Source organism: Monopterus albus, unplaced genomic scaffold (genome assembly GCF_001952655.1).
Source record: "Monopterus albus unplaced genomic scaffold, M_albus_1.0 scaffold106.1, whole genome shotgun sequence".
NCBI lineage: Eukaryota > Metazoa > Chordata > Actinopteri > Synbranchiformes > Synbranchidae > Monopterus > Monopterus albus.
Window position 1 is genome coordinate 619,248 of NW_018127986.1, and position 25,839 is coordinate 645,086.

Below are 25,839 nucleotides of genomic sequence, written 5' to 3' on the forward strand. Positions count from 1 at the left end.
CCCAGCCCTCATCTCCACAGAACAGTATTTCTGTTCTGTTATTTGTTAGATGGGATATCTGTTAGAAAATGCCATTTTCAGAAAAGTACTTTGAATTGTGAGATGACAGAAAGTCCAGTTTGTTGTTAAACAAAGATGTAACATGGTTTTGTGAGCCAGATTTCTAGCTAGAATTATCTGCTGCTGCTTTGTGGAAACTGTATGCTGAACCCATCAAGACATATTGACCAGGATGTTGATGAAGCTGTTTCTTTCTCAGATGGTCACTCCAGCTTGTTGAAAGGACCTATGAGCCATTTCTGATTAAGAAACCTCAGGGGACCCAGACTGTGATGCCACAGAGGTGAACACATGGTGAGTGTGGAGGCTACAGTTTTACAGTGGCACTGTTTCAGGACGAGACTGGAAAAGAAGAAGCTGTGTTCTTGTCTGAGAGAAGCTATATTTAAGCCTGTTTTAACATTTAGATGCATTTCAAATCCACGTTAACTAAAGAATTATGCCTTCTCTCTATTTAAAAAGTATGCACTTTTTAATGAACTTTTTTTTCTGACTGTAGCCTACATGCTGTCACACAACTTGAATCTTTGGTCTTTTAGGCCATGTGTACGCTGTCACAATAATCAGGAAGGCTACAAAGTGATTTCCACCAGTGTTGCACTGTCCCAAGTCTCCAGATGATGGTGCACTTGGAGTTAACATTGGATCACTCCTTTACTCCAAACCGGTAGTGGGCCTATTTCTACTTTTCAAAAGAGACAGTTGCAACTAAACCACTTTAACGAATGTGCATTAAAATTTATATTAATGTTACATAGACTATGCATCGGTCTTTGCGACAAGCTAAACTTTGGCAGAGGCTACAGAGGATTACTTTAAATGTAGTGTAGGCAGCCCACTGATATCCAAAACAATATAAGAACTTAATAGTGTAAAATCTACTGTAGATATTTTATGTGCAAAAAGAAGAGTACCACCAAAGTGGGAGGGCTTAAATTTGTGCTATAGTTGCGCAGTGTGAGTGATGATTGCAACTCTTGTTATGACTGCCAGGTCCTGTTTCAATCACTGGCGTCAGACGGACGCACGACACCAGCTCGAACCTTTTCCACTTCTCCTGAGCAACGTAAATATTGATTGGAAAGGAGAGGCATTGACGAGCAACGTACGGGAGTTTTAATTTGAAAGTGCTTCACTGGCCTTAAAGAATATCCCTCGTCGTGTCACTTTGAGGGTCCGACGGATTGTTTTCGCATTTACCACGACTGGGAGATCCAGCTTTTCCTCTATTATTTTAGGTGGCTCGTAAAAGAGACCCGTCTATGACCTCGACGTCTTTCTTTGGTGCCACGGTATACAAGTTTATTTATTTGATAGGGTTTAGGTTTTTACCAACTTCGACTTTTTCCTCTTTTCTCTGAATGCGTTGCAAATATGATGATGTCACCGACGCCACTTTTTCCCGAAGTTATGGCGGAGCAAACTTTTGTAACTTCTCTTGGTAAGCATATACATGCTACAGGCTCTTAACACGGCTACTGTTTGAATTATGTCTGAAATGCTAATTACAACAATTAACACCGCTTCTCAAAAAGGCCAAGAAAACGCATCGTTTGAACAAGTCAAATTTGAATGGAGGGTGACCAGAGCGGTGCAGTGAAGTTTGACGACAAAGTTCGCCACCGAGGGCCTTCGGGGAAATTCACCGCTACAAGTGGGTCAACCAGGCCGCGGCTGTAAATATACTCTATAGCTGTGAAAATCAGGCACGCGTTTATTTAGCCTATAGTACTGGCCTATCCTGTAGTGATTTTAGTAGGAAGATTCAAGATTGAAGGCGTTCCACTTAACTCTCCCAAAATATGCTAACCTGCTGATCTCACCGACATGTATGATTTCATTGCAGTCACGGAAACTGTGCTGGTGGATGCAGCCTTTGTCGTGGGTTTGACCTGTAATTTAGAAGAGATCTAAGCAGATGGAAGTAAAGTATTGTTGTTGTGGACTTCGTGGATCGTGGCACTTGTGAACACGGTTCTTGCAGCGCAGTGGGAAGAATGGGAGACCCAAGATGCTTCCAGTTCCTGCCTTTCTGAGCTGGGGACACAAAGGGTGTCACAGGTGTTGTGCAGAAGTTTGGTTCCCATCTGTGTGTTTACAGTTATTGCTGTGGGTGGGGGTTGAAATAATTAGAAGTTTTGCAGCGTGAAAGTTTGCACACTGAAAATGAAGACCAAGAATCAAACCTCTCTCTCTCTCTCTGTGTGTGTGTGTCTGTTTAAATATATATAGTCCTGCAGTTTGTATTGAAAACAAACAAAGCAGAAGAGGGAGCCTATTTGTCTGGGATGGGTAGGTCTAACTGGAGTTGTAACAGTTTTTTTTTTTTTTTAGGCTGCTGCCGTTGACAGATGACAAATTTTCTCAAGTTGTACAGATGTTACCGTTTTTCATCTACCTGTATTTTCAAGTTATTTTTCCCTCGATATCTCTAAGTAGACTTTACGGGTGAATATTGTGATCCTTGACAGTATTTTATAACCTGATGATGTTCAGTTATCTTTTGTCTGATCATACAGAAAAAAAAGTCTGACTGTAAATAACATGGCCGACCTTTGTGTTGACTTGAGATTCTTCTTGTCTGAGTGGATTAGTTTGTTTACATTGCTCTGGTGCTCCCATGCAAATAGAAAGGAAAGAAAGTTGCTGCTTTTTTGTCAAAATCCCTGACATGCAGTATTCTGTAGCCACTGGTTTTATAAGCACACGAAACCAGTAAATGGGTCAGAATGTATGTGTTTGCTTTAACTTTTCCTGACACACTTCTGAAAGACTTGCTGTTCACTTTCTGACATAACCCTGAAACGCTCTAATCACACCATCATCAAGGGGGTTGGTGAGATTATGTTTGGAGATTACATCAGACAGACTCTTGATGCCATAACCAACATGTTTGTTTTGTTGCTTTTTTGTGAAACACTGTTAGGTTCCGCTGTCCTCTCAAGCCAACCACAGCTGCTTTGTCGCTGAAACAAAACCATCAAACATTTTGCAGCCACTTCTCAAGACAACAGGGCAGATACTGTGGATAGATTTAAACACTTACATAGGCCCGTAATGATTAAAGGGGTCTGCACGCCACCTGCATCCTTACAAAAGAGAAAGAGAGCTAATGTCACATTAAGAAGTTGTCATGTGACCTTTCAAGCTGTTTGTATATGTGTGCATGTATTATGTTTTTTTTTTCTTTTCTTCAGACCACTGAGAGGACTATTTACTAATGGAGCACCTCCAGGGAGCATGGAAGACTCTGAGCAATGGTTTTGGAATGAAGGACTCTACATTCGAGGGGCCATGCCTTTCCCCAACCATGGTCCAGGGCTTTACCTGCCAGCGTCGCTCCTCTGATGACAGCAAGATGCCTGACTCCAAGACTAGCAGCACTATCCGTGTCTACCTCCCGAACCAGCAGCGCACTGTGGTGAGTTGATTTCCACTACAGGTAGAACATGGCATACTGTTACATCCTGGCACACAGGAGGAATTCATTTTATTGTTATTATTTATTTTGTCCCCCAGGTAAATGTGCGACCGGGTATGACTCTGCACAATTGCCTGATTAAAGCATTGAAAGTGCGAGGTCTGCAGCCTCAGTGCTGTGCTGTCTTCAGGCTGCATCCAGGACAGACGAGGTGAGCTCAGCACCGTCATGCGTTTCTAACCACGGGAATAAGATCAGAGTTTATAGAGATCACATTCTTCCCTGCTGCAGTTCTTTTGCCTGCTTTGATATCCCTTCATGTAAATCCTTTAACTTTTTTTGTATCAGTAAAAAATTACGAATGGATTGGAATACTGACCCCACCTCACTGATTGGGGAAGAGCTGCTGGTGGAGGTTTTAGATCACGTTCCCTTGACCACACATAATTTTGTGAGTGCCTGAAACATTTACGAAATCTTCAACTCTTAAACCAATGGATGTGCTAAAGAAATAAATGCACTTTTTTCCTACTGTTTTCAGGTTCGGAAAACATATCTGAAGCTAGCTTTCTGCGATATTTGCCAGAAGTTTCTTTTGAACGGCTTCCGTTGTCAAACTTGCGGCTACAAATTCCATGAGCATTGTAGCACCAAAGTGCCCACAATGTGTGTGGACTGGAGCAATATCAGACAACTCCTGTAAGTGTCTTCAGTTTGAAGTGAGAGCATAATGTAACAACAGTAATGTTTCAGTATATTCTGTAACGGTGTACATCAGTATAGAAATATAACTGATAGACATGCACACCATCCTAAACCCATTCTCTGTGAGGATGCTTAGAGTTTTCTTAAAGGTAATTCAAATACTACAAGTCTCCAATTTGTATATATGGCTTTGGACATTTGCACTGAGAATAGAGGCTAATTAGTTGCTTTGCATGCAGGCTGGAGGTCTAATCACCCACAGATCCATATCATTGAGAGTAAAGAGATAAACATGTTTACTTGTCAACCACTGTAAGCTTTAACTGTCAGTTGTTACTTGATTAAGCGCTCACACTTTCTCTCACATTGCTATTAGCAGTTCACTCTCTCTTTCACTTTGTCTTCAGTTTGTGTCCAACACCTGGTGAGAGCAGCACCCCATCACTGCCATCAGTGACATCCCGGCGAATGAGAGAATCCTTAACACGGTTTCCAAGGTGAGGAAAAGTTCTTATCCTTGATCTGCCCATGACATTATCCTGCTATTGCTTTTTTTTAAGCATCTGGTAGTTTTGTAAAGTACATAAATGTCCTCAAGGCAATTTTTCCCACAGTCAGATGCACAAATAAGACGACACAGTGAAAATATAGCATATACATACAACAAAATGTAAATGACGGGGGCATCAGAAACTGTTGTTGTTCTACTAGGGTGAAGAGTTGTGTGTTATGCCTGTGACAGACGTGAAAAATCTTTTGCTTAAGTGTGCCACCATCTTCTTTTGCAACCAGAAGACTTCTTTTTTTTTATTTAGAGAGAATATAGGCTTTGATGGCAGTATTCATGAATACACAATGTTGTTTTTTTTTGTTTGTTTGTTTTAAGCAGAGGTTTTTGTTTTCAGTGGTGCCTAAGTATTTGATGGTGTCACCCACTAGGGTGCCCCTTCATGGATCATTGCAGGAGTTTTAATGTAGGGTTTGGTGTTATTACTTAATGGTGAACCCTTGGGAGGGGAAAACTAGGAGTACAAGAAAATAGTTTGGTCCAATCTGTCTTTTCTGTCTTTTTTTTTTAAGCTTCTTGTTTTTGTTCATTATTGCAGGATGGATGAACATATTGTACCTAGGATTAGAGATATACTCCATTTTCTGTCGTTTGTTGAGCTTGTCTGCAGCACAACTGTAGTTTTGTTTTTATTTCTAAATAGCCTTAATTTCAGTTGAATTAAATCCTGTTTTTAACGACATCCTCAGATTTGTGGGGGCTTACCTGAGCCGTGAAAAGCCCCGGTTGTTTTAGGGGCACTCGGAATGGTTAAAAGCACTCTGAGCTGCCAAATTAGCACTCACAATGTATCGAGTTGTTCCATGCAGAGCAATCTCAAAGACTCTTTTGAAATGTAGTCATGTATTGACAAAAGGGGGATTGTTCTCATGGAGTGCACTCCATGATCATAAGCGTGATGCAATATGATCTCTGTTTACATAGTCATTCAAATGGAGTCCCACTGTCCCCATTTTAACCAGTAGCTATGGCGCAGTACCGCTACTGGTTCAGTAACATGAGGTGAATCAAGACATTTGAACTCTAAGCTGAACGTTTCGTTTATGGACTTTAGAGGTCTTATTTCTAGATATGTTTTAGGGTATTTTAACTTGTTAAAACTACATTTTGTGCTTGTAAGAGTGAGGACCTTAAGTCAGTTCCAGTATTTGGATTGAGCGTAGCATATTTCACTGGTGAGCTTTGTACTAGTCAGCTGAGCCAGCTCTGATCTTGGCAAACATCAAAGGGAGAATACCTCTGCAGTGTCAAGTTGGCCAATAATGGAATAAGGCAAAGGCCACAATAACATTAACCAATAGCTACTTCCTCATAGTGCTGTTTTTCAGTGTTACCTTGGTATTTTTGTTGTTGTTTGCCTCTTGTTGATTTTGGTATCAGTTTGTTGGTGGCACAACATAAACAGATGATACTCAAATGAGCAAAGACAGAAATGAAACCAGAAAGCCCCTGCACTACCCACCACACCCACGGTGGCTGAATTTTAAAGAAGTTACAGAATTCAGCATGCCTTTCTGTTAAATGTCAAAACCATGTGCCAGTTTGAAGCAGTGACATAGGATTTGGGCAAACAGTCTTGATATTTGAACCTTGTTCACCTTTGCAGCTCAGCCCACCGATATTCCACCCCTCATGCTTTCAACTACACCACACCCTACCCACCCCCAGGCGGCGGTCTCTCCCAGAGGCAGCGCTCCACTTCCACGCCCAATGTCCACATGGTTAGCACTACCCTGCCTGTAGACAGCGGCATGATTGAGGTAACTACACCCCAGATGGGTCCCCTGGGTACTCCTGTAGGTTGAGGCAGCCACTCCTAAAATATCTCCTGCCTGAGAGTGATCTTGCCCTCCTACGTCCATCTCAGACTTTCCAACTATCTTCTCTTTGCTTTTTTTCACCTCTTATCTTCCTCTGTATTAAGTTATCCACCTGGACAGGGTTCAGCCTGTTTTGTGCAACTTATTTTACTGATTAAAAAATGTGCCACATTTGACTTCCCCCTGTTCAGTTTTAGTTTCTGCTTTTTTTTTTTTTTACTTCCAACATTCTTGCATAATCAGCTCACCAGTTGTGCATGCTTTGTAAAGGTTTCCTCTCTATCTCTATTCTGCCCAGGTAGAAACCTGAGCATCACTCTTGTCATTGTTCCTTCCTCACTTTCCTTTACCATGTCCTTTTCCCTCTTGTCCTCTCTGGCCTGTTGTATTGTACACTGCTGGGGAGTAGCTAGACTGCCTGAATACCTCCCCCAGCTCCTGGTGCCATAGATTCTGGCTGAAGAGGAAAGTAGGTATTGTGCACTTCTCCCAGTCTTTTGTTGAGGCCTCACCTGAGAGTCCAGAAAAGGTTAGAAAGCAGAATGTCTGTGTGGAGTCTTGAATGGCATGCCTTGCAAACAGGCTATCTACATTCACATCTTAGTACTGAACAGCACATCTAAGTGACAGCACAGCATGTGATTTACTGTTTGTACAAGCTGACAGAACTGTTTTTTTTTCTTCCCTAGGATGCAATGCGTGATCATGACTCCAGTAAGTATCTATTTTGCATTTTACTAGCTTCATGTTGTGCACTTTTTCGCAGTACCTCCCCCCCATTCACCGTTGCCACACATCTCACCTTTGATCATGACATTATTTAAAACATAGCTCATATTCAGATTGTTTTGAGAATTTCACACCATCTGACATTGAGGTTTACTCATTACATTTAATAGTAATTAAAAACTAGTGAAGCAGTAAAGCTTGGTAATGCAGGAGTAAGTTGGATGTGCTGTTAAAACAGGAAAAACGGCTCCATGTGTGATCATCAATCTTTATGGATCAATCTTTTTTCCATCAGTAGCAACTTCTACTCGTGTGTACATCATGGGTCGTTCCTGCCTGAGAGCTACTTTGCCATTGTCAATCATAACTCTCTTTTTGAGTCTGATACAAAGGAAAACATGAAGGCAGAGAACCGGGTTAAAGGTTGTGTCCCAAATTGTTTAGTACTCATTGTATAGTCATGTGTTTGCCAGTTTGTAATGTTGCCTGAATGTCTAGAGAGAGTTATCCTCCATTTATTTGCATCTTAATAGGCAGTGTAAAATCCATGGTCACTAACTGAGCATAAACTAGCATCATGCATTGCACAGACAGTAAAAACATGGAAATTAATATGGCTTCCAGATAAGAAGAGCGACCTGACTAGTGCCTGGAATTGCTACTTGGATTTTGCCATCTGCCACTCAGTGTAGTGTTCTACATAGAATTCCTTTTACAGTGTGTATTGAATGACACTGGACACAGGCAAAGTTTTCCATCCTTAATCCCTTCCTTCCCTTCCTCTTTGTATTCCTGAAGCAGGGAGTTCACCCAACCAGAGCCCTACAGGCTGGTCCCAGTCCAAAGCACCGGCACCTGCCCAGCGAGAGAGGGCCCCGTCCTTCAACACTCAGGAGAAAAATAAAATCGTAAGTTCTGGATCTTGACTTCTATGTTGTGGATGCAATAAATACTTTCTGCCTGGGGGAATACTAACATATGACACCCACTTATGTTTATTTTGTTCTTCTCACATCAGTTGCACTTTTTTTTTTTTTTTTTTTTTTTTTCACTAAGGGCCCCGGAACAAAGGGGACCCCGTGCTGGGGGAATACTAACATATGACACCCACTTATGTTTATTTTGTTCTTCTCACATCAGTTGCACTTTTTTTTTTAAATTATTTCTGTTCACTCAGAGGCCTCGAGACAAGCGAGACTCGAGTTACTACTGGGAGATCGAGGCCAGCGAGGTCCATCTGAACTCCTGCATTGGTTCAGGCTCCTTTGGAACTGTATACAAAGGGAAATGGCATGGTAGGAATGCACTTCAGACAGGGCAGGGCACTTTCAGGTTGAACTGCTAACACTTTCACTTTCTCATTATACAAATAACATTTTGAAATGACACAAAATGGTTTGGTAATTATAAGGGAGTGTGTAGCGCTGTTGTTCATTTGCATTTACTGTAGATCTCATGCATCAGCTGTAGCTGAGTAGCGTATTTGTGTTGTAGGTGATGTGGCAGTGAAGATTTTAAAGGTTACTGACCCCACACCAGAGCAGTTCCAGGCATTCAGAAATGAGGTGGCTGTCCTGAGGTAAGACATACAGGATAACATGCATACGGTGTCTGTTTCAGGTGGCTAACAGCTAGAGCTTTCAGCTGTTTTGACATTGGCAAACTGGTGGTTTATTTACTTGATGAATCATCATCCTTGCAAACTTGTATCTTAACTTTGTTTTGTTGATTTCCTCTCCCCCCTCTGCCTCTGTCGCAGGAAAACACGACATGTCAACATCCTGTTGTTCATGGGCTACATGACGAAGGACAACCTGGCCATTGTGACACAGTGGTGTGAGGGCAGCAGCCTCTACAAACATATTCACGTCCTGGAGACAAACTTCAAGATGATCCAGCTCATAGATATCTCCAGACAGACGGCTCAGGGCATGGAGTAGGTCTTGAAGAAGAGCATTTATTTCAAAACCAACATTTAAAAAAAAATGAACTAGATCTTATCAAATTTCTCTCTCATTTTCAGCTATCTGCATGCAAAGAACATCATTCATCGTGATATGAAGTCCAATAGTATCCTTTCTATCAGCAATGATAAGGTACTTGAACTATGTTGAAATTGCAGATAAAAGGTTTTCATATACTATCATCTTCATAATGGCTGATGTATGTTTCTTGAGTGCGTTTTAGCTGTAAATTCCTTGACAGTGGTGTAGACATCTTCCTGCATGAAGGGCTAACAGTGAAGATTGGAGACTTTGGTCTTGCTACGGTTAAGGCCAGGTGGAGCGGCTCACATCAGGTGGAGCAACCTTCTGGATCTATTCTCTGGATGGTCAGTTACACAGCTTTAATGTCACTACAGTAATAAAGCACCTGTATTGAGTTGTGAAATGCAATAAAAATAAAGAATACAAACTAGAAACTGTCCGTCATTATACTTGATGTCTTTTCCTGTATGTTGACAGGCTCCTGAGGTTATCCGGATGCAGGATAACAATCCGTACAGCTTCCAGTCTGATGTCTATTCCTATGGAATTGTTCTCTTTGAGCTCATGACAGGAGAGCTCCCATACTCCCAGATAGCAAACAGAGATCAGGTAAAGTTTACACATCATAACTGTATGACAGGTGGCAGTAATTTAGTGGTATTACTGTAAATGCAAATTATACTGGCAGCCCATTGTGTTCCTCCACAAAAAAACTTTTTGCCATTACGTTAGAGCTGGTCATGTCAAACAGAGCTCTAATTGCATACTCAGTCATGTGTCTAAGCTCTGCTCCCAGTGTCGAGCTGCAAACCCAGGCCATAAGGTAGCTGAAAGACAGTGCAGTGCTGTCTGAAGGGGGTTGTGGAGCTGGCCTAAGGTGCACCATGGAACAGGCTCCCTGGAGCCATGGGCCTAATTTTAGACACCGTAACACAACCCCGTATGTGTGTGAGAAAAGGGGTGCATGTGTGTGTGTCTGTGGTTTTTCGTTCTCTAACCGGCCACTGGTCAGGATCGTGTCTGGCTTCTTGTTCAGTTTACTGCGTCTCTATTCCAATCAGGCTAAAGTTGCTGTACAAAGTGTTCCCGTTAGTAATTTTATGATCTGCAGTTGTTGCCATATTCTCCTTGATATTGTAGAATGACTTTGTACTCAGCTGACCTGGCAAGAACAGAGTGCTCTCATTATCCTTTATCTCAGCAGCAGGAGGCACTCATGCCTTTACAAAGCTGCAGTTTTAAATGCCTGTCACAAACTCACTGGCTATATTTATAAAGTATCACTGAGGTGGACCGCTGATTTAGGATTGATGAGGTGTCTCCTACTAGTAGTGTGTAGAATACTCAGTAGTTTCATCCTCCCCTTTCAGATTATCTTCATGGTTGGAAGAGGCTACTTGTCCCCAGATCTCAGTAAGCTCTATAAGAACTGTCCCAAAGCCATGAAAAGGTTGGTGGCCGACTGCATCAAGAAGTCCAAGGATGAGAGGCAGCTCTTCCCGCAGGTGAACTACTCTTGATAACTGTAGATATTGACCTGAATGAAGGTTTCATACCATTTTTATTTATTTTTTTTTTAGATTCTGTCTTCAATTGAACTTCTCCAGCATGCCCTTCCTAAGATAAACCACAGTGCCTCAGAACCATCCCTGCACAGAGCCTCTCACACTGAAGACATCAATGCCTGTACTCTGACCTCCACCAGACTGCCTGTTTTCTAGAGGCTCAGACAGCACTCCCTTCCTCCTCCATGAAATATCTGAAATAGTCCAAATGCTCAAACACCCACCCTCTACGTATAGATGCCAATATAGACCTAAAAATGTACATGCAATCACACATAAATCCATGCAAATCAATAAAATATGTAATAAAAAGAGGAGAGAGGGAAGTACAATGAGAAGTGCATCTGAGATTTAACTATGGAAGGGAGCAAGTGATGATGAATTACAGTGGAAGGAAGACGTGAAGTTGGCCTGAGATACATTGAGGTGGTGCCTTGTTTATGACTGCACATATTAAGAAGTATGCAAAAGCTCCAAGTTGGCAATGCATGTAATGACATTTGCAAATACGTGCATGCACACCTACCTAAGACAGATAAATGGACTTAGAAGGAAGCTCAACAGAAGACAGATGTCTCTTGGTTTGGCTTCTGTGATGTGAAGCGCACCCTTCTATCCTGCCGACCCGAGTTCTCATGAAGAAGACCTTTAAAGTGTACCTGCCTTGAGAGGAAACAAAACCTGGATTAAGATCCTGCACAAGTACACCTCCTCTTGTTGTCACAAACAAAGCTGTTGGATGTAGTTCACTTAGTTGCACGGTAGTAGTTTATTTTGCATTGTGTTAAATGATAATGGAGTAGAATTGCGAAATCCTTTCTTTTGTTGTTGTCTTTGACTTTTTGTTGTTGTTACTTCTGGGTCTTTATGGAGGAATCATAGCCTGTCAGACAGCAAGCACAAGTGATGGAAAACTGAATTTGCACATTTTAGCAAAGGTGATGGGTTTTGTTGCAACCATCGACACAGTGGTTTCATAGCTCTGCGGAAACTAAAATGTGCCCACACGTTCTTATCAGTCATTACCGTGGGTAGGTTATCATGAGCTGGACATTTGGCAGTTGTCTTAAATATTTTAAATGATTTGGAAACTAATTTGTATTTGTTTGTCATGTCTCTTTCTGGAGGTTAAACTTTTTATTGTGAATTTGAGAAAGTTGTCTATTCAATATTTTAATAAAATTAAGTTAAATTTGCTGTAATGGAAATTGAATTATGGAAATTATTAGTCAACACAAAGTATTTAACAAAATGTAGTACTCCCCTGGTCAATATCATGAATGAATATATATACCGGTATTTGTTCTGCCATACATCACAGATGAGGTTCCCCAGAGGCCCCATCCATAAGATATAAGGGGTCACTGAATGGTTTGATCAATATGAAAATGATGTGAATCATATGCTGTGACCTCCACAGTCACCAGATCTCAACCTAGTGGAACATCTATGAGAGATTTGGACCGAACGTGAAGAATGGTGTTCATCCCTCCAGTAGATTTCAGAGACTTGTCACATCAATGCCAAGGTGCAGTGAAGCTGTTGTGGTGGCCCCAACACTTTACTAACATACTTTATGTTGGCATTTCCTTTCATTTGTCACCCATCTGTACTTGGCCAGGTCATAGTTTACACTTTAAAAAGAAAGTGGAATTTTTGCAGTGTCTTGAAATCATTGTTATGTTGCAAACCTCTTGGGGGGGCATCCTTTCATTCAGCATTTGGGTACACAACCTTGGATTCATAATGCCTTTTATAAATACAGTATCTCTACATTTTGCACTCAGGCAGCCTCATGCTTCACAGTCAGCACTCTGCATTCACTATGGTGGCTCTGGTCAGGTCCCATCTGATCCAAACAAATTAATTTTGGTTTTGCTTGACCAAAAAATGTTCTGCAGTTTCATCAGGCTTCTTTCTTTGACAGTTTGTTTTTGCAGCTTTGTTGTCTTTTGTGAGCAGTGGCTTTCTCCTTTGATGCTGGCTGTAGAGGTGGCCTCCATGCAATGTTCCTCACACTATCCGGTGAAACACCAGCTTCCACAGATATTCCTTGTGCCAAGTCCGAAGCACTTGTTCTCTTACTTGTTCAGACAATTTCTTTCTACATAGAACCATGTGACCTTGTAACTTGAACTTCATTATAAATGCTGCGGTGGGAGCAGGTGAGGTGGGCAGTTGACATCAGATCACACTGCCTCTTGCCAGAAAAATATTTTTAAAAAAAACCCACAGAGGTGCAAGACTTTGTGGCAGCGTGTGATGTTTGCTGTAGCAGTGGCAACTCGGTGTAACCTCACCAGGGATCCAGTCCAGACACGCCACTAGGGGTTTCCACCATTGGCTGGTGGCACTGTGCACTGCATAACCGCTGGCAAGCTCAGTGGAACAACAGTCATTAAGAAAGGGAGGGACGTGGTGGAAAGAGAGAGGACAGTTACAACTGTTTTAGTATAAACATCCCATGTGTAGTTCTTTCTGGACAGGACCACTTGACTTGGTTTAGTCCAAAGTGCACATTTATAATAAATATGTGAATATTTGATGTAATCTAAATATAAGTTAAACAATAACTGTTTATTTTTTTATGTTTTATGGCTCTTTGAATTGAGCCCAGTGCCAGAAACATGATGAAGGTTTTTTGAGAGTTTTATCTCATTTCAATCACATGACTCAAAAAGCCCCATTACAGGGTAAAATAGGGCTGATGACATCAGAAGTGGAGCAAGACAATAAGAGCAAAGCTATCGGCTGACCTTTTTGCTGTATGTGTTTATCCGTTCTATTTCTGCATTCTGACCAGCCCCACAGGCTGGACAGAATGAAATCAGCGAAAAGAGCCCAAACATCCTACTTCCCTTTCTCACAATGGCTCCATCTAGTGGTTTCTCCTCCTTGATGTCAGCCTGCTTCATAAAAGACCTGCATAGTGATCAGTGGTGGAAAAAGAATTCAGATCCTTTAGCAAAAGTACCAGCATAACACAATAAAAAACTCCATTACAAGGAAAAGTCCTGTATTCAAATGAATTTGAATGAAAAACTGTCAAATAAATGTAGTACGGTAAAAGAAAAATATCTGAAATATAGAGGTAAAAATAACACTCAAGTAAAGCAGAAGTACACTGAAAGTACACGAAAATATAAGTGTTGTGATTGTCAGCTCTGTATTTGAAGGCACTCATGCAGCTCAAGTGACCATAACTACACAGATACTGCGTGTAAGCGTCAATGCTACCACCAGATGGCTTCAGTATTTAGTTGTTTCAAAAAGCAATTTTGATGGCTTTTTTTCTACAGCTGAAACTAATATTGATCAGTGGATGAACAGACAAAAAAAGTGGAAAAGAATTCTCTCAACTTTTAGTCACTAATTAATTGGAAAAATTGCAGATGACCTAATCAGTAATGAAAATGATGCAGCCCTGTTTATTAGTTTCACTTTGTTTTGTTATTTTGTGATTCTAATCTGAAATTAATAATAACGTTCATTACATGATAGTCAAAGATCCCAGTGTTTACCATGTCATCTTTACCTTCTCCTTCATTTTGGGATGAAAATACATCTCTTACACTGTTTTCTGCAGCAGATGGCCAGAGCAATGTGCCCCCACAGGGGACACAAGTTGTTCATGTTGTGCAGCAGCTTGGCAGACAGCTGGGAGGAGTCTAGACGGAAGCTCCTCAGCTGAAGTCCTGGGCCCCACGGTGTCGTTCCTTTGACTTCTTTACTATTTCCAGACCAGGTCAGTTTGGACTTGTTATAAGGAAAAAACATTAAAACCATCTGGACGCCATAATGTTGACCATATAAATGTGAAGATGTTTTCTGATATATGTTAAAGCAAACAGTGTGACTCTGCTTAATGAATCGTGACTTTTTCTAAGACAAATACCAGATGTGATAGTCCAGTGCGCAGTTATCTAGCTCCAGCATAGCAGATATATCATCACACCTGTAATCAGGTCATGACACAGAAGGGCCTCTGGAGCCATGTCCATTACTGTATGCAGAAAGTGTTCTGGCAGCTGTTGGCACTTGACAAAGTTCTGAGCAGCCTCACTTGAATACCAAGAGGATGAGCACACCATCAGTAAGAAGGGCTAAAATAGTCTTGAATTATATGGTTAATACAGTATTTGTAAATATTAACATTTTCAAAGAATGTGACATTTTAAAGCTATCCCTTTCTCCAAATTAATTTTATTTTGCTTTGTTAAGCCTCTGCACCCACAAAAGCCGTGGCTGGAGGCATTATGTTTACGGGCGCCGTTTGTCTGTCTGTCCTCCCATTCTTGTGAATATGATATCTCAGAACATCTTGAGAGTATTTATTCAAATTTCACACAAATGTCCACTTGGGCTCAAGGACGATGTGACAAAGCTTTCTATCAGCCCACTGTGTTCCTCTGTAGAAACAACAATAGCGATAACTTTCAGTTTGCCAAAACAATACACTTAATGTTCTTTATTTATTCCTTCAGTCTTCACTACATTTTTATACGGGTCTGAACACACATGCATGTAAACCTCAACTTGGTCGGCAGAGGCATACGACCATAAGGTGGTAATTCTATTTTTAATAATAAGTTACAGTAACATCATTTGAATATTTGAGCTTAACTGTGCAGGTGAATCTGAAGACTTTGCCACTTGAAAGCTGTTTTCATATTCATGTGTTGAAGTGCGAAAGTTCATTTGTGCTCACCCTAAGTTTGAGTTTAACTTGGTATGTTTGAGCATGACATCACAGTTTATCTGTTAGTCAGTCATAGTTCAGAATGCAACTTACACACATGTGCGATGTGGAAACTTGGACTTTTCATTGAGGTAGGAGGTGTATAGTTTCCAGCAGTTTATCTTTTGAATTGGACAGTCTTTGCAGAATCTGGATTTTTCAATGAGGCAGAACAAGTAGTCCCTTGAACATTTCAGTGGAAAAAGCACAGCAGAAGCACATATTGTTATTCTAAGCAGGCTATTTTTATCCATCTGAAAACATGTCTGCAGGGGGTTTGTTATGGTCTCAGCATTTCTTTATATTGCAGCGACCTCTACTGTACACTGGAAAGACAGACTGCATCAGTATGTGTCCATAGTAATAATAATAATAATAATAATAAAGCAGAACACAACTTAAATATGTTTTTGCAAAGATACTAAAACAACCTAAAAATAAGTGTTAAAGTACCATGTATGATATCTTGATAATAAATGCATGTGCGGTGTGTTTTCCAATGCATGTCTTGTTAAGATTACAAATGTAACTCTAACTTTGTTAACATTGTATTTTCCATTTTATAACCATTAGTCAATTCAGTTAACAATAAAGAAACAAAAAGAAGGAAACAGAAACACTGCAGCTATTTTGCCATGTAGCTGAAGATCATATAAAACCGATAAAATCTGTCTGCTCTTGCGGATTGACAGGTTTCTCTCAGATGGAATGTCTCGTGATCAACCCATCGCACTTTCTTCACTTTGTCTGGAAATAACTGGAACTGTGCCGATGCCTACAGTGTGATATATGTGAAAGTATGTTTCCCTCTTTGTCTTGGTGTTCTCTCAGAGAACTTTGAGCACCATGATGAGCTGATGTTAGTGGAAATAGATACAAATAACCACTGCAACCATTATTTACCACACAGTATTTATCAATGTTAGTCAGTTTAACTAATATCTAACTAACACAGCAATGCATTATAAGCTATTCTGAAGGAAAGTGTGATAGTAATGTACATGCTCTTGAGTGTATTATTGATAATTATTGGCAATGTTGCGGATAGTTTTACATTAATACCAGAAAAATACATTTGTAATTATGGAATACAATCACAACTCAAAAATACTCATTAAACTTGGAGTGGGGATACATCTCACTGGAAAAGATTCACCTTAATTGCACGAGCAGTACACCTACTATAAAGTATCTGTGCTTTATGTATAACTAAGCAAACATGCAAGTGACCAGCTGAAAATAAAAGTGTTTTTTATTCAGAGAACAGACTCGCAAAGGACTTCCTCAAGTTGTGGATGGTCTCAGCGCTTGTCATGTTTTCGTTGGCAGTGTGGAAAAAGGATGTGTTTTTGAGCCCAAAGGAACTGATCAGAGGCTGGGATTTGCTGGAAGACAAAAGAATTATGACTTTATGTGCTGAGCAAGTCAGGGTAGGTGCACTCAGTGGCCACTTTATTTTACTTTACAAGCATTCAGTGTAATGGGATTCAGTCCAACAGCTCTGCCTTAAATTATACTTATACGAACATATAAGGTAAATTTATGGATACTGCCATATAAAGGGCTAATTCTGCTTTATGTTTTAGTGTTGATGTCATAGTTAGTGGTGTTGTTGTACTGGACAGAATTATATTCAGAAGTGTTTCTAATATTCTGCCCCCTCATATTTGTAAATGGGAAGGACAAAAAAAAGTTGAGACACCTGTAAATATAATGCAAATAGAATTTATGGCAGAACTGTTACAATAAATAGCATTAGATTGCACAGGTGTTCCTAATAACGTGGCCACTGAATTCACAACTTAGTTGAATAAATAGCTAGAGCTCCTATTTGAGCCCTGACGACTGAAGCTATTTGTTCTTACTTCGGTTGTGGGTATCCCTGTGCTTTTTCTTCAGTGGCTTGATCTCCCAGCAGAGACTGCTGTTGCTCAAGATCCACAGTTTCCTGTGGATAAAGATGTATGTTTTCTCTGAGAGGCTGGGATGCTGGCTTACACTTGACCTGCTGTCCTCCTGATGCTAGAGAGTCTTGGCGCACAGACTGAGATAGCTGTGCTGCAGGGATGAGCTTCGGGTTTAAATCCTTTGCAGGAGATTTGAGGGTCAACTTTGGAGCAGGCCTTTGTGAACGCAATCCTTGGGGTTCCATTTTGGACCCTAATTTCAGCACAAGAGATATTTATGATATTCAAGCATCTTAGCTATGCAGACAGAACAGTGAGAAGGTGTACATTTCATGTTTGTATGAATCCTAGCATGTACTCACATCTCACATGTCACTGGTTTATTCATTAGTTTATCTGACAGATGTATCATGTGCCACACTATCAACATATAAGGAAGACAGACACCACAAAGGAAACACACAAAGAAAGCAGAGGGAGTACATTTTCACACTACATTTATTTCTTCATGCATTGGAAGTGATGCAGTGCGTCCAGCAGTTTAATAGAGTGGTATGGACTCCCCATGAGATTGTGTAATGATAAGGCTGCAACACTGCTGACCATAAGTGTTTCCTTGAGAAATAGTATTATTCACAACACAACATATATGAGGACACGGACCAAACATACTGTATATTGCAAAGGAAACTTTATTGCCAGTGACAGAGGGGAAATATCCAGATTGGAATTTTTTCCACAATATTTTGTATTGTGATTTTGATTTAAACAGTCCAACAGCAGTTTTAACAGTACACATATTTAACAAGTTACTATTGCCCTTAATAGTTACAGTCCTGCAGGTCTGAAGATATAGGTTTCACCTCAACATGATGGGTAAATAAACATGCCCAGTTACGTATAACTGATCAGATATTCAATCACAATCATTGAACCAAGTTCTAGTCATGCAGCTGTTACAGACTAGGGTATCACTGCATGTTACTCCTTTGGAAAACATTGTCATGGCATATTTCCTAGTAAACAGATCAACACATCCATAAAGCCTCAGGCATAGCTCACAGATACAGTGGTGCTTTATACAACTTGGAAAAGAACTGCACACAGAGCTGGTTAAACTGATTTTATACTAGGGTAACAATCAAATTGTTGGCAAATGGTACAGATTTCCTTATACAGTTGATTTGGTTACGATTTAGCTGTTTCAAAATTTTGAATATTGGATATATGAAATGGCTTCCGCAAAAGCCACTGGACAACAACCGAGTGACTGCGACATTTGTAAAATCACTGTTAAACAATTAAATGTGTGGATGACTAAAAATTTTTGAATCTGTTTGATGGAAGAATTGATTTCAAAATAAATACATTATTGAGCAAAAACAAAAAAAAATCCAAATATTCATATAGCACTCTCCATAAACTCACAGGAAAAGTGTGATCAGTGTAAAAATGTTGAATCTTTGAATGGCAGTAACACGGATACAAGTCCACACTAAACCTCAGAGCGCATCCACTGTTGTTATGGCAACACCACCACGATAGTCAACATACAGTGTGAGGGCCATGGGAGGGGAATCTACACTGCATGGCAAATCACACATTACACACCTTTCTATTATCACCATTAATGTCTGCTTCTAGACAGCTGAACACAAAAGACAAGAACAGTTTGAATACAGCATCAGTTCACTGATATGTGATTTACAACAGGCTGTTTGATAACATAAGTAGTGTCTAGGAGCACTGTTCTCGCTCCATGTGACACACTGCAAGATTAGCGTTATCTCCTTGATGATATGTACACTGTGAGTTACTGGAGTGCAAAGACTGTTTTATAGTAAACCTTTTCTTCTTTGGTTCAAAATTATACAGATATTGAGGCTGTGTGTGCAGACAATTGCACAACATCATATATAATAAAATCTTTGATAAATATTGGACTAGTTTCAATATTTATTACGTATTCATCTATTCGCATTTTATAATCAGTGTAAATATTCTCTTGTGGCACGGATGAAAAGGTTAAAATTAAGTAAGGGAAAACACTGCATGGTTCTGTTGTATGTGTATGCAAGAGTGTATAGTGTCACACTCACTGCGTTAATGCGTGTTTGGTAGTGAGTACATATATCCTGCAGGACCTATGTAATACGCATTTGTTATGACACATTCACAATGCATGAATCACACGGAACACAGCTTGGGTAAAACCACAATGTTACAGGAACATCCCACTTAATCAGACATTTATAACAGACTTGCACCTGCCTTTGTTATCAATCATGCAAAACAAAAATAAATATCTATTAGTATGAATATGAAAATAATCACCAGCACAGCCATACACACCCACATACTGTATACTGAGATATACACAAACTTCAAACTACACGATAGTCCACAATTTGAACAATATCTAAGAGTACACACCAAAATAGAAAACAGAAAGGGGCAGGTGAGCAAATAAAAGTTTCATAGCTCGGTCAAACGGGTAGCACAGAGCAGCGCTGAACTCAGTGTAGGCACAATTAGCTTTTTTACATCATCAACAACAGCCCCAAAGAAAAAAACACAGCTACTGGAACGTAGGTGACCTATGCAAGCACACAAATCAACCGGTCAACAAGTAGACAGTACATCTTGACACTGCATAGAGTTGAAAACGCAGTCCAGGCCAGTGCTCAGCTGTACCAAGCTCACATCACCAAGATCTGATTCTAGCTCTCAGCATCACCGCACACATCTGTGCTTGTGTTCAGCTAAGTTTATGCCATTGTTATCTGGACTCTGAGACTTCCTCCTCCTTTCCCTCCTCCTGGGTGACTCAGTTGGCCTGGACTGGTTTTGGACCCACTGTAACACCATTGCAGTCAAGAATGTACTGCAGACAACCTTGAGGTGGGTGCCCAGCTCCATTCTTAGTGGGGTCACTGAGAGCCTCTCCCTTCTGGCCAGCTCCCTATAGAAAGAAACAATTTACTTATTCAGCAACAACGTATTGTAGTGAGATCTAAAACAATAGCTGCAATATACACGTCAGACAGTATCCTATAACATACGCTATAGAGCACATTATCATTATGCATTACACATATCATTATAATTTCTAATCTCTGAGACAGTCTGTTGTGCCCTGGGCCTTTGTGTTACTATACCTGGGATGGTTGTATGGTGGTGGGCCTCTGGGGAGCATTAGCTTCCTTCTCGGCTGACTCGTTCATTTTTACCAGCACCATGTCTGCAATAAGCTGTCTGTCCTCAGCCTGGTGCTCTCCTACCAGGGGCATGGAAGAGCCCACCACCTGCGCCACAGCGTGAATGGTTTCAGCAGTGAGAAAGAGAGAATGTCAACAACTGAAGTTGACATTCAAATTGGATCAATCTCTTACCTCTGTTATGTAATCTCTGCCATCTTTCCCATGGATGGCTTTGACCGCACAGATATCCAAACCTCCGAAAATCTCCGAGCAGGTATCAACCCATAGCTTGTACCTAAACATAACAATCATCACCTAAGTCACAATCAGCGGAAGTGTAATGAGACAATCTGATGATTGTTTCAACATCATCAGAACAAGGTAGTGCAAAAGGTGAGCACACAAAAAGACACTTTCTAATAATCTACATCTAAACTGAAATCACCTGTTGAATCAAAATAAAACATTTATCTTGTACTTTATCTTGTTTGTGTTATAGTGTAGGAGTCTTATTGAACACTTGCCTGTCAGTCATGGCCACCTGTTCAAGCATAGCTGAGCCTGTACTGGTTTTCCAGTTACCAGATATAGATGTTCTCCTGAAGTATGTAAAGCAAAAAAAAAACAAACATTAACAACAAACCTTCAGTTTTGTTTGTTATTTGTATATAAAGCTGGAGTACCGATACTTTAATCATACATACATGTAAGCTTTGTAATCAGTGCCAATCTTCTGGATTCGGATGTCGTACTTGGAGTCAATGAGAGGTTCTGTGGTGGTGTATGTCTGTGTGAGAGCCACAACACTAGCTATGTCCTGGAACTTACTGTGATTGTCCACCTTCACCTGCACACAAAAACACAAGAGAAAAAACTGAGCTAAATACCCAAAATTGAATAAGTTGTCTGGCACAAAACTGACTGTAAACAACACAATGTAGACCAGTGGTAGGCAGTCCTGGTCCTTTAGTGCCAACTATCCCTGCCCTACCCACTGTTGATTAACTGGATCTGATCTGTTCAGCCAATTAGAAATCGAAAGATACTAATTCACTCTATGTTTCCTCACTTCACCTTCATCTAAGGTGGTATCTGATCCAGGTAATCGGCAGTGGGTAGGGCAGAGATAGTTGGAAGACAAGCAGGGTAGCAGCACTCAGGAACCAGAATTGTCTACCCCTGATGTAGACAAATTATAATGCTAGTTGAATGCCTTGAATCATTTAGATTAGACAGAATTCTCACAAAACAAAATGATGCCTTTTCACATTTCTGCAGTAGTAAACCTTTCCATACCTTTCCAATACCAGAGTGGGCATGTCCAATCTTCACAACAACAGGGAATGATGGCATGCCTACCTAAAATAAAAAAGCATAATATGTGTTATTGCTTGCTCTATGGTTTCATTTTAAGATCATAAACCTATAGGGAATCTTCTATTTGATGCCAAAAACAAATTCTGAGAGATTCTTTAAATGGAGAAGAGAGTGGGTGATGACAGGATTCTCACCATCTCCTTGTAGTTTGGGTAAAAGGTCTGCTCAATCAGGGGGAACTTCTCAGCACCCAGCTTCCTGTAGGTGTTGATAAGTTGGGCAAACTGGACACACATAAGGTAAATAAATCATATATACAGTAATGTGACTGGGTAAATTACCATTACTTAATGGATGAATTAAAGCTCTCCCCTGGCTGCTGATTGCCTACCGCCCAGGGCTTGTCGCACAGGTTGTAGATCGACTCAAGGGAGTTGATGCTTGGGACACCTCCGTACTGCAGACCAATGATCAGGTTGCGAAAATCTTCATTCTCAGTCATGCTGAAGGCATGTTGACGAATGAGGACAAAGTCTGGCTTGAATGACCTAGAAAATTAAATTATAGCAGAGATGTGACAAGAATCAGACCTGAAAATGACAAATCCTGGGTGTGCTGGTCATCAGTCCGGCACTCAGCACTGCAGATGGATTATCTAACATCCTTACTAATTGAAACAGTAACTTCTACAAGTGCACTACTTTCTGACTTTGAAGGATAAAGCTCCCCCTTTCTTTTTTATCTTCTTGTGTGTGTGTCTCACCTGACAACCTTGGTGCCATTCCTCAAAACCTGCATGTTGACATCACAGGTCCCACTGGCGTGAGCCATGACATTAATCTCGTTGAATTCAGCCTGAGGAGTTAATGATTAGAGAGGCATATGAGGACAGAGTACTTAAATGTTTCTCTTTGTTTTAGAGTACTTCAAATGATATCACTGCCTTGTTGAAACGTACCTGCTCCACTTTGATGTCATAATCCCCCAGCACTTTCTTTCCCCGGAATAATTTTGCCCTGGTTAAAACAAAACCAGAGAATTTAATAACTTCTAAAGTAATAACAGAATAAAGATTACAATTACAGAGATTCCTAATATAGAGGTTTCCAATTAGCCAAAGTGTAAATCCAGTTCTCACTGATAATCATTTTACAACAGCTAAGGATATACACAATGACTATATGTCTGCCACTTTGTTAGATGGATAACACAGAGCAGACAAATGCTTCCTTTCATGCTCTCTAACACTCGTTCCCTTCAATCTGCTGATAAGGAGAGCAATAAAACATTACAAGACTTTTAAAGGCTGTATAATTTGTAAAGACCAGTTTTCCACAGCATACAGATGGATGCATTTAACTGCCTGGTCCACCAGCTGTACCACCCAGTGGTTTAGTAAAGAACGGTGCAGTGAGGTAATATTCCTTTTGAACACACTGAATTCACAGTTTCATAAAATGGCTGCATCATAGTATCTGGCTTTTCTTGCTCGGATAAAAAAAATACACCAGCATGTGGGTAAACTCTTTATTCATGGCTTACCGCTCAAGAGGAAATCCTAACCCATGACATGTCAGATTAAAGTGGATCAGTGTCTATATATTGACAAGGGCAGAGATGAAAATGGCAAAAGCCATCGCCACTGTTAGCCGTGTGTGTGTGTGTGTGTGTGTGTGTGTGTGTGTGTGTTGTTGTGGGTTTTTTTGCCTTTTTCTTTTATTGATGTGTAGGGGCTGGGTCTGACAGTGTAAGCTCTGACAGTAGAAGTTACTATTTACAGTAAATCAATACTAATTGGGGCCCAAAAAGAAACTCCTTTCATTCTATTTCCACAGCTTTCACAGCTTCAGGTTCACACTTAAACTAAGAACTACCTACTGCAGTGCAACAGCAGTAAAACAGTGTGGTGCAAAACAGCCTGAAACCTCTATTCAAATAGAATTTGTAGAGCATCCATGTTTTAGTATGGTTGTGATGATAATATTTTACCGACATATTGGAGTTCTCACTGTCTCTTCCTCTTTGTATCACCCTGCTGACATGCACTCCCTCAAAGCTGAATAATCCATCCTCAGTCTAATTAGAGCATGGGGATCTATTTGGCTGTAGTGGAAAACAAGCATTAACATATGAATCACTGCTCCTATATGTGAGAAAATGAAAAGCCTACTCTGCACTGTGATGAGCGCTCTCTGCCAGTACATACTGGATGAGACACGGTGTTTCCAAAACACGAGCCATAGAAACATACTTTGGGGGGGGGGCTTTGGCATGAAAAAAGAATAACATCACATTTCATTTTGACATGCTTTGGCACTGCTGGGGAATGGCTGTGTGCAAAGAGCATAGCATTATGTGATTACACTGCAGAGGACAGCCCAGCTCAGTATAATGTGACACCTCACAGCAAACCAGGATGTCTGGTTAAAATCTGCACCCATTCTGCATTAGCTGTTCTCCACATTCAAAAACAAAAGACATTATTGTTATATATTTGCACCACTTCTTCTGTTTCTCTGTTATGATTTCAAGAATAAAGACTGAGACCATAAAAAAAGTAAACAACTTCACTGATGGTTGCAGGATATTTTGTCAAAGGTATGGCCCAATTACTTCTTGCTGTGAAAGAATTTTTCATTCTGATGATTCATCCAATAATTCGCGAGCTTGTTAAGCAGGAGCCCTTGTTGAATTTTAATGTCTCATCACTTTGCCTGCTCAACATTCACTCTCATATGAGGGTAATGTTTGAGGTTAAGCTCACACTGCAAAACATTGCCTTCCTGATTCCAATCTCCTAAGTATTTCTGTAATAATTTAACATTGAATGACACAAAAAGGGTATCTTAGCCTCCCAACTTTAAATTGAGTTACATTATAATTAATTAAAGAGGCAGTACAGCTCAGCCATCAGTCTGATTAGTAAGACAGTATAGGCGTCTGTCTCTATAGCTGGGAGTCCTCCCATGACACTCCAAGCTCTCCTCTCCTCTCCTCTCCTCTCCTCTCCTCTCCTCTACTCTCCATGTATCTACTGTATATGCCATTACATGTCACTAACCTTGTCCTCCTCTCTCTCGCTCCCTGTACCTTTCTGCAGGTAGCCCTGGCTCTGGAGCTCTACATTTCTGATGGGCAGTCACCAGCCATATCAACCTGCCCAGTGTTTGATTGTTTGTTGTTGTGTCACCCCAACCGGATGAGGCAGAAGGCTGCCCACCAACAGCTAGGGTTGGTTAGAAGTTTCAGGGAACCCTTTCTCTATAATAATAATAACAATAATAATAACAATAGGAAGTTCTAGACCTTACTTTGTAAAGTGTCCTGAGATGACCTTTGTTGTGATTAGGCACTATACAAATAAAAGTGAATTGAACTGAAAATGTGCTGAGACCCTGGTGATTTCCATGATTCTTACCAGTCCACATTTTATCTGACACAGTTAACCTTTCTGCTTAACACGACTTTACAGCAAAATTTCTATTCAAATACTTGTCTTGTATTTTCTTTACATCATCAATTCTAAAATTGCAGTAAATTTGGCATTTGGATGCCTCCTTAAGCTTGACATTTGCCAAGCTTTCAGCATCTGCATGTATATTATCATAGGTGTTCAATAATTGAAATATTCAAAACCGTCAGATGCTAAATCACTCTTGATTTCTTGTCAGTGTAGTGCCTATTTGCAAATATTTTGAATAAGGTGAAAAATGAAGTTTTAGCTGTCACAATTTTGTGGAAAGATTTTATGTCTACAGCACTTAGAATTCAATATGATTTCTTTACACACAGACTAACATGCTTCACTTAAGCAAATCTGT

General features: G+C 40.4%; 2 protein-coding genes across 5 annotated transcripts in view; one reads left to right on the forward strand and one right to left on the reverse strand.

Moving 5' to 3' along the window:
* Positions 1 to 687: 687 nt before the first annotated feature.
* raf1a (Raf-1 proto-oncogene, serine/threonine kinase a) lies at positions 688 to 11,155 on the forward strand. Of its 4 annotated transcripts, XM_020610732.1 has the most exons (18): positions 1,022 to 1,501; positions 1,596 to 1,714; positions 3,258 to 3,481; positions 3,580 to 3,692; positions 3,830 to 3,932; positions 4,023 to 4,180; positions 4,594 to 4,683; positions 6,361 to 6,514; positions 7,264 to 7,288; positions 8,102 to 8,211; positions 8,481 to 8,598; positions 8,798 to 8,882; positions 9,063 to 9,239; positions 9,327 to 9,373; positions 9,517 to 9,635; positions 9,769 to 9,900; positions 10,662 to 10,796; positions 10,872 to 11,155. In XM_020610732.1, exons 3-18 carry the CDS (start codon positions 3,281 to 3,283, stop codon positions 11,010 to 11,012), a joined length of 1,908 nt encoding a protein of 635 aa, XP_020466388.1. In that variant the 5' UTR covers positions 1,022 to 1,501; positions 1,596 to 1,714; positions 3,258 to 3,280; the 3' UTR covers positions 11,013 to 11,155. The 4 variants fall into 4 exon arrangements, with proteins under 4 accessions (XP_020466389.1, XP_020466388.1, XP_020466387.1 ...); XM_020610733.1 differs by lacking the exons at positions 1,022 to 1,501; positions 1,596 to 1,714 and adding an exon at positions 688 to 727; XM_020610731.1 differs by lacking the exon at positions 1,596 to 1,714.
* A 5,409-nt stretch (positions 11,156 to 16,564) lies between these two features.
* syn2a (synapsin IIa) overlaps positions 16,565 to 25,839 on the reverse strand; it is a 12,984-nt gene continuing 3,709 nt past the window's right edge. Inside the window, exons 2-13 of the mRNA XM_020610769.1 lie at positions 22,977 to 23,034; positions 22,782 to 22,873; positions 22,410 to 22,566; positions 22,213 to 22,302; positions 21,998 to 22,060; positions 21,406 to 21,548; positions 21,226 to 21,300; positions 20,894 to 20,996; positions 20,660 to 20,806; positions 20,397 to 20,463; positions 17,460 to 17,754; positions 16,565 to 16,979 (exon numbers count right to left, since the gene is read on the reverse strand). Of these exons, the coding sequence (XP_020466425.1) occupies positions 16,847 to 16,979; positions 17,460 to 17,754; positions 20,397 to 20,463; positions 20,660 to 20,806; positions 20,894 to 20,996; positions 21,226 to 21,300; positions 21,406 to 21,548; positions 21,998 to 22,060; positions 22,213 to 22,302; positions 22,410 to 22,566; positions 22,782 to 22,873; positions 22,977 to 23,034 (1,423 nt within the window). The 3' untranslated portion in view covers positions 16,565 to 16,846. The remainder of the gene's footprint in view (positions 16,980 to 17,459; positions 17,755 to 20,396; positions 20,464 to 20,659; positions 20,807 to 20,893; positions 20,997 to 21,225; positions 21,301 to 21,405; positions 21,549 to 21,997; positions 22,061 to 22,212; positions 22,303 to 22,409; positions 22,567 to 22,781; positions 22,874 to 22,976; positions 23,035 to 25,839) is intronic.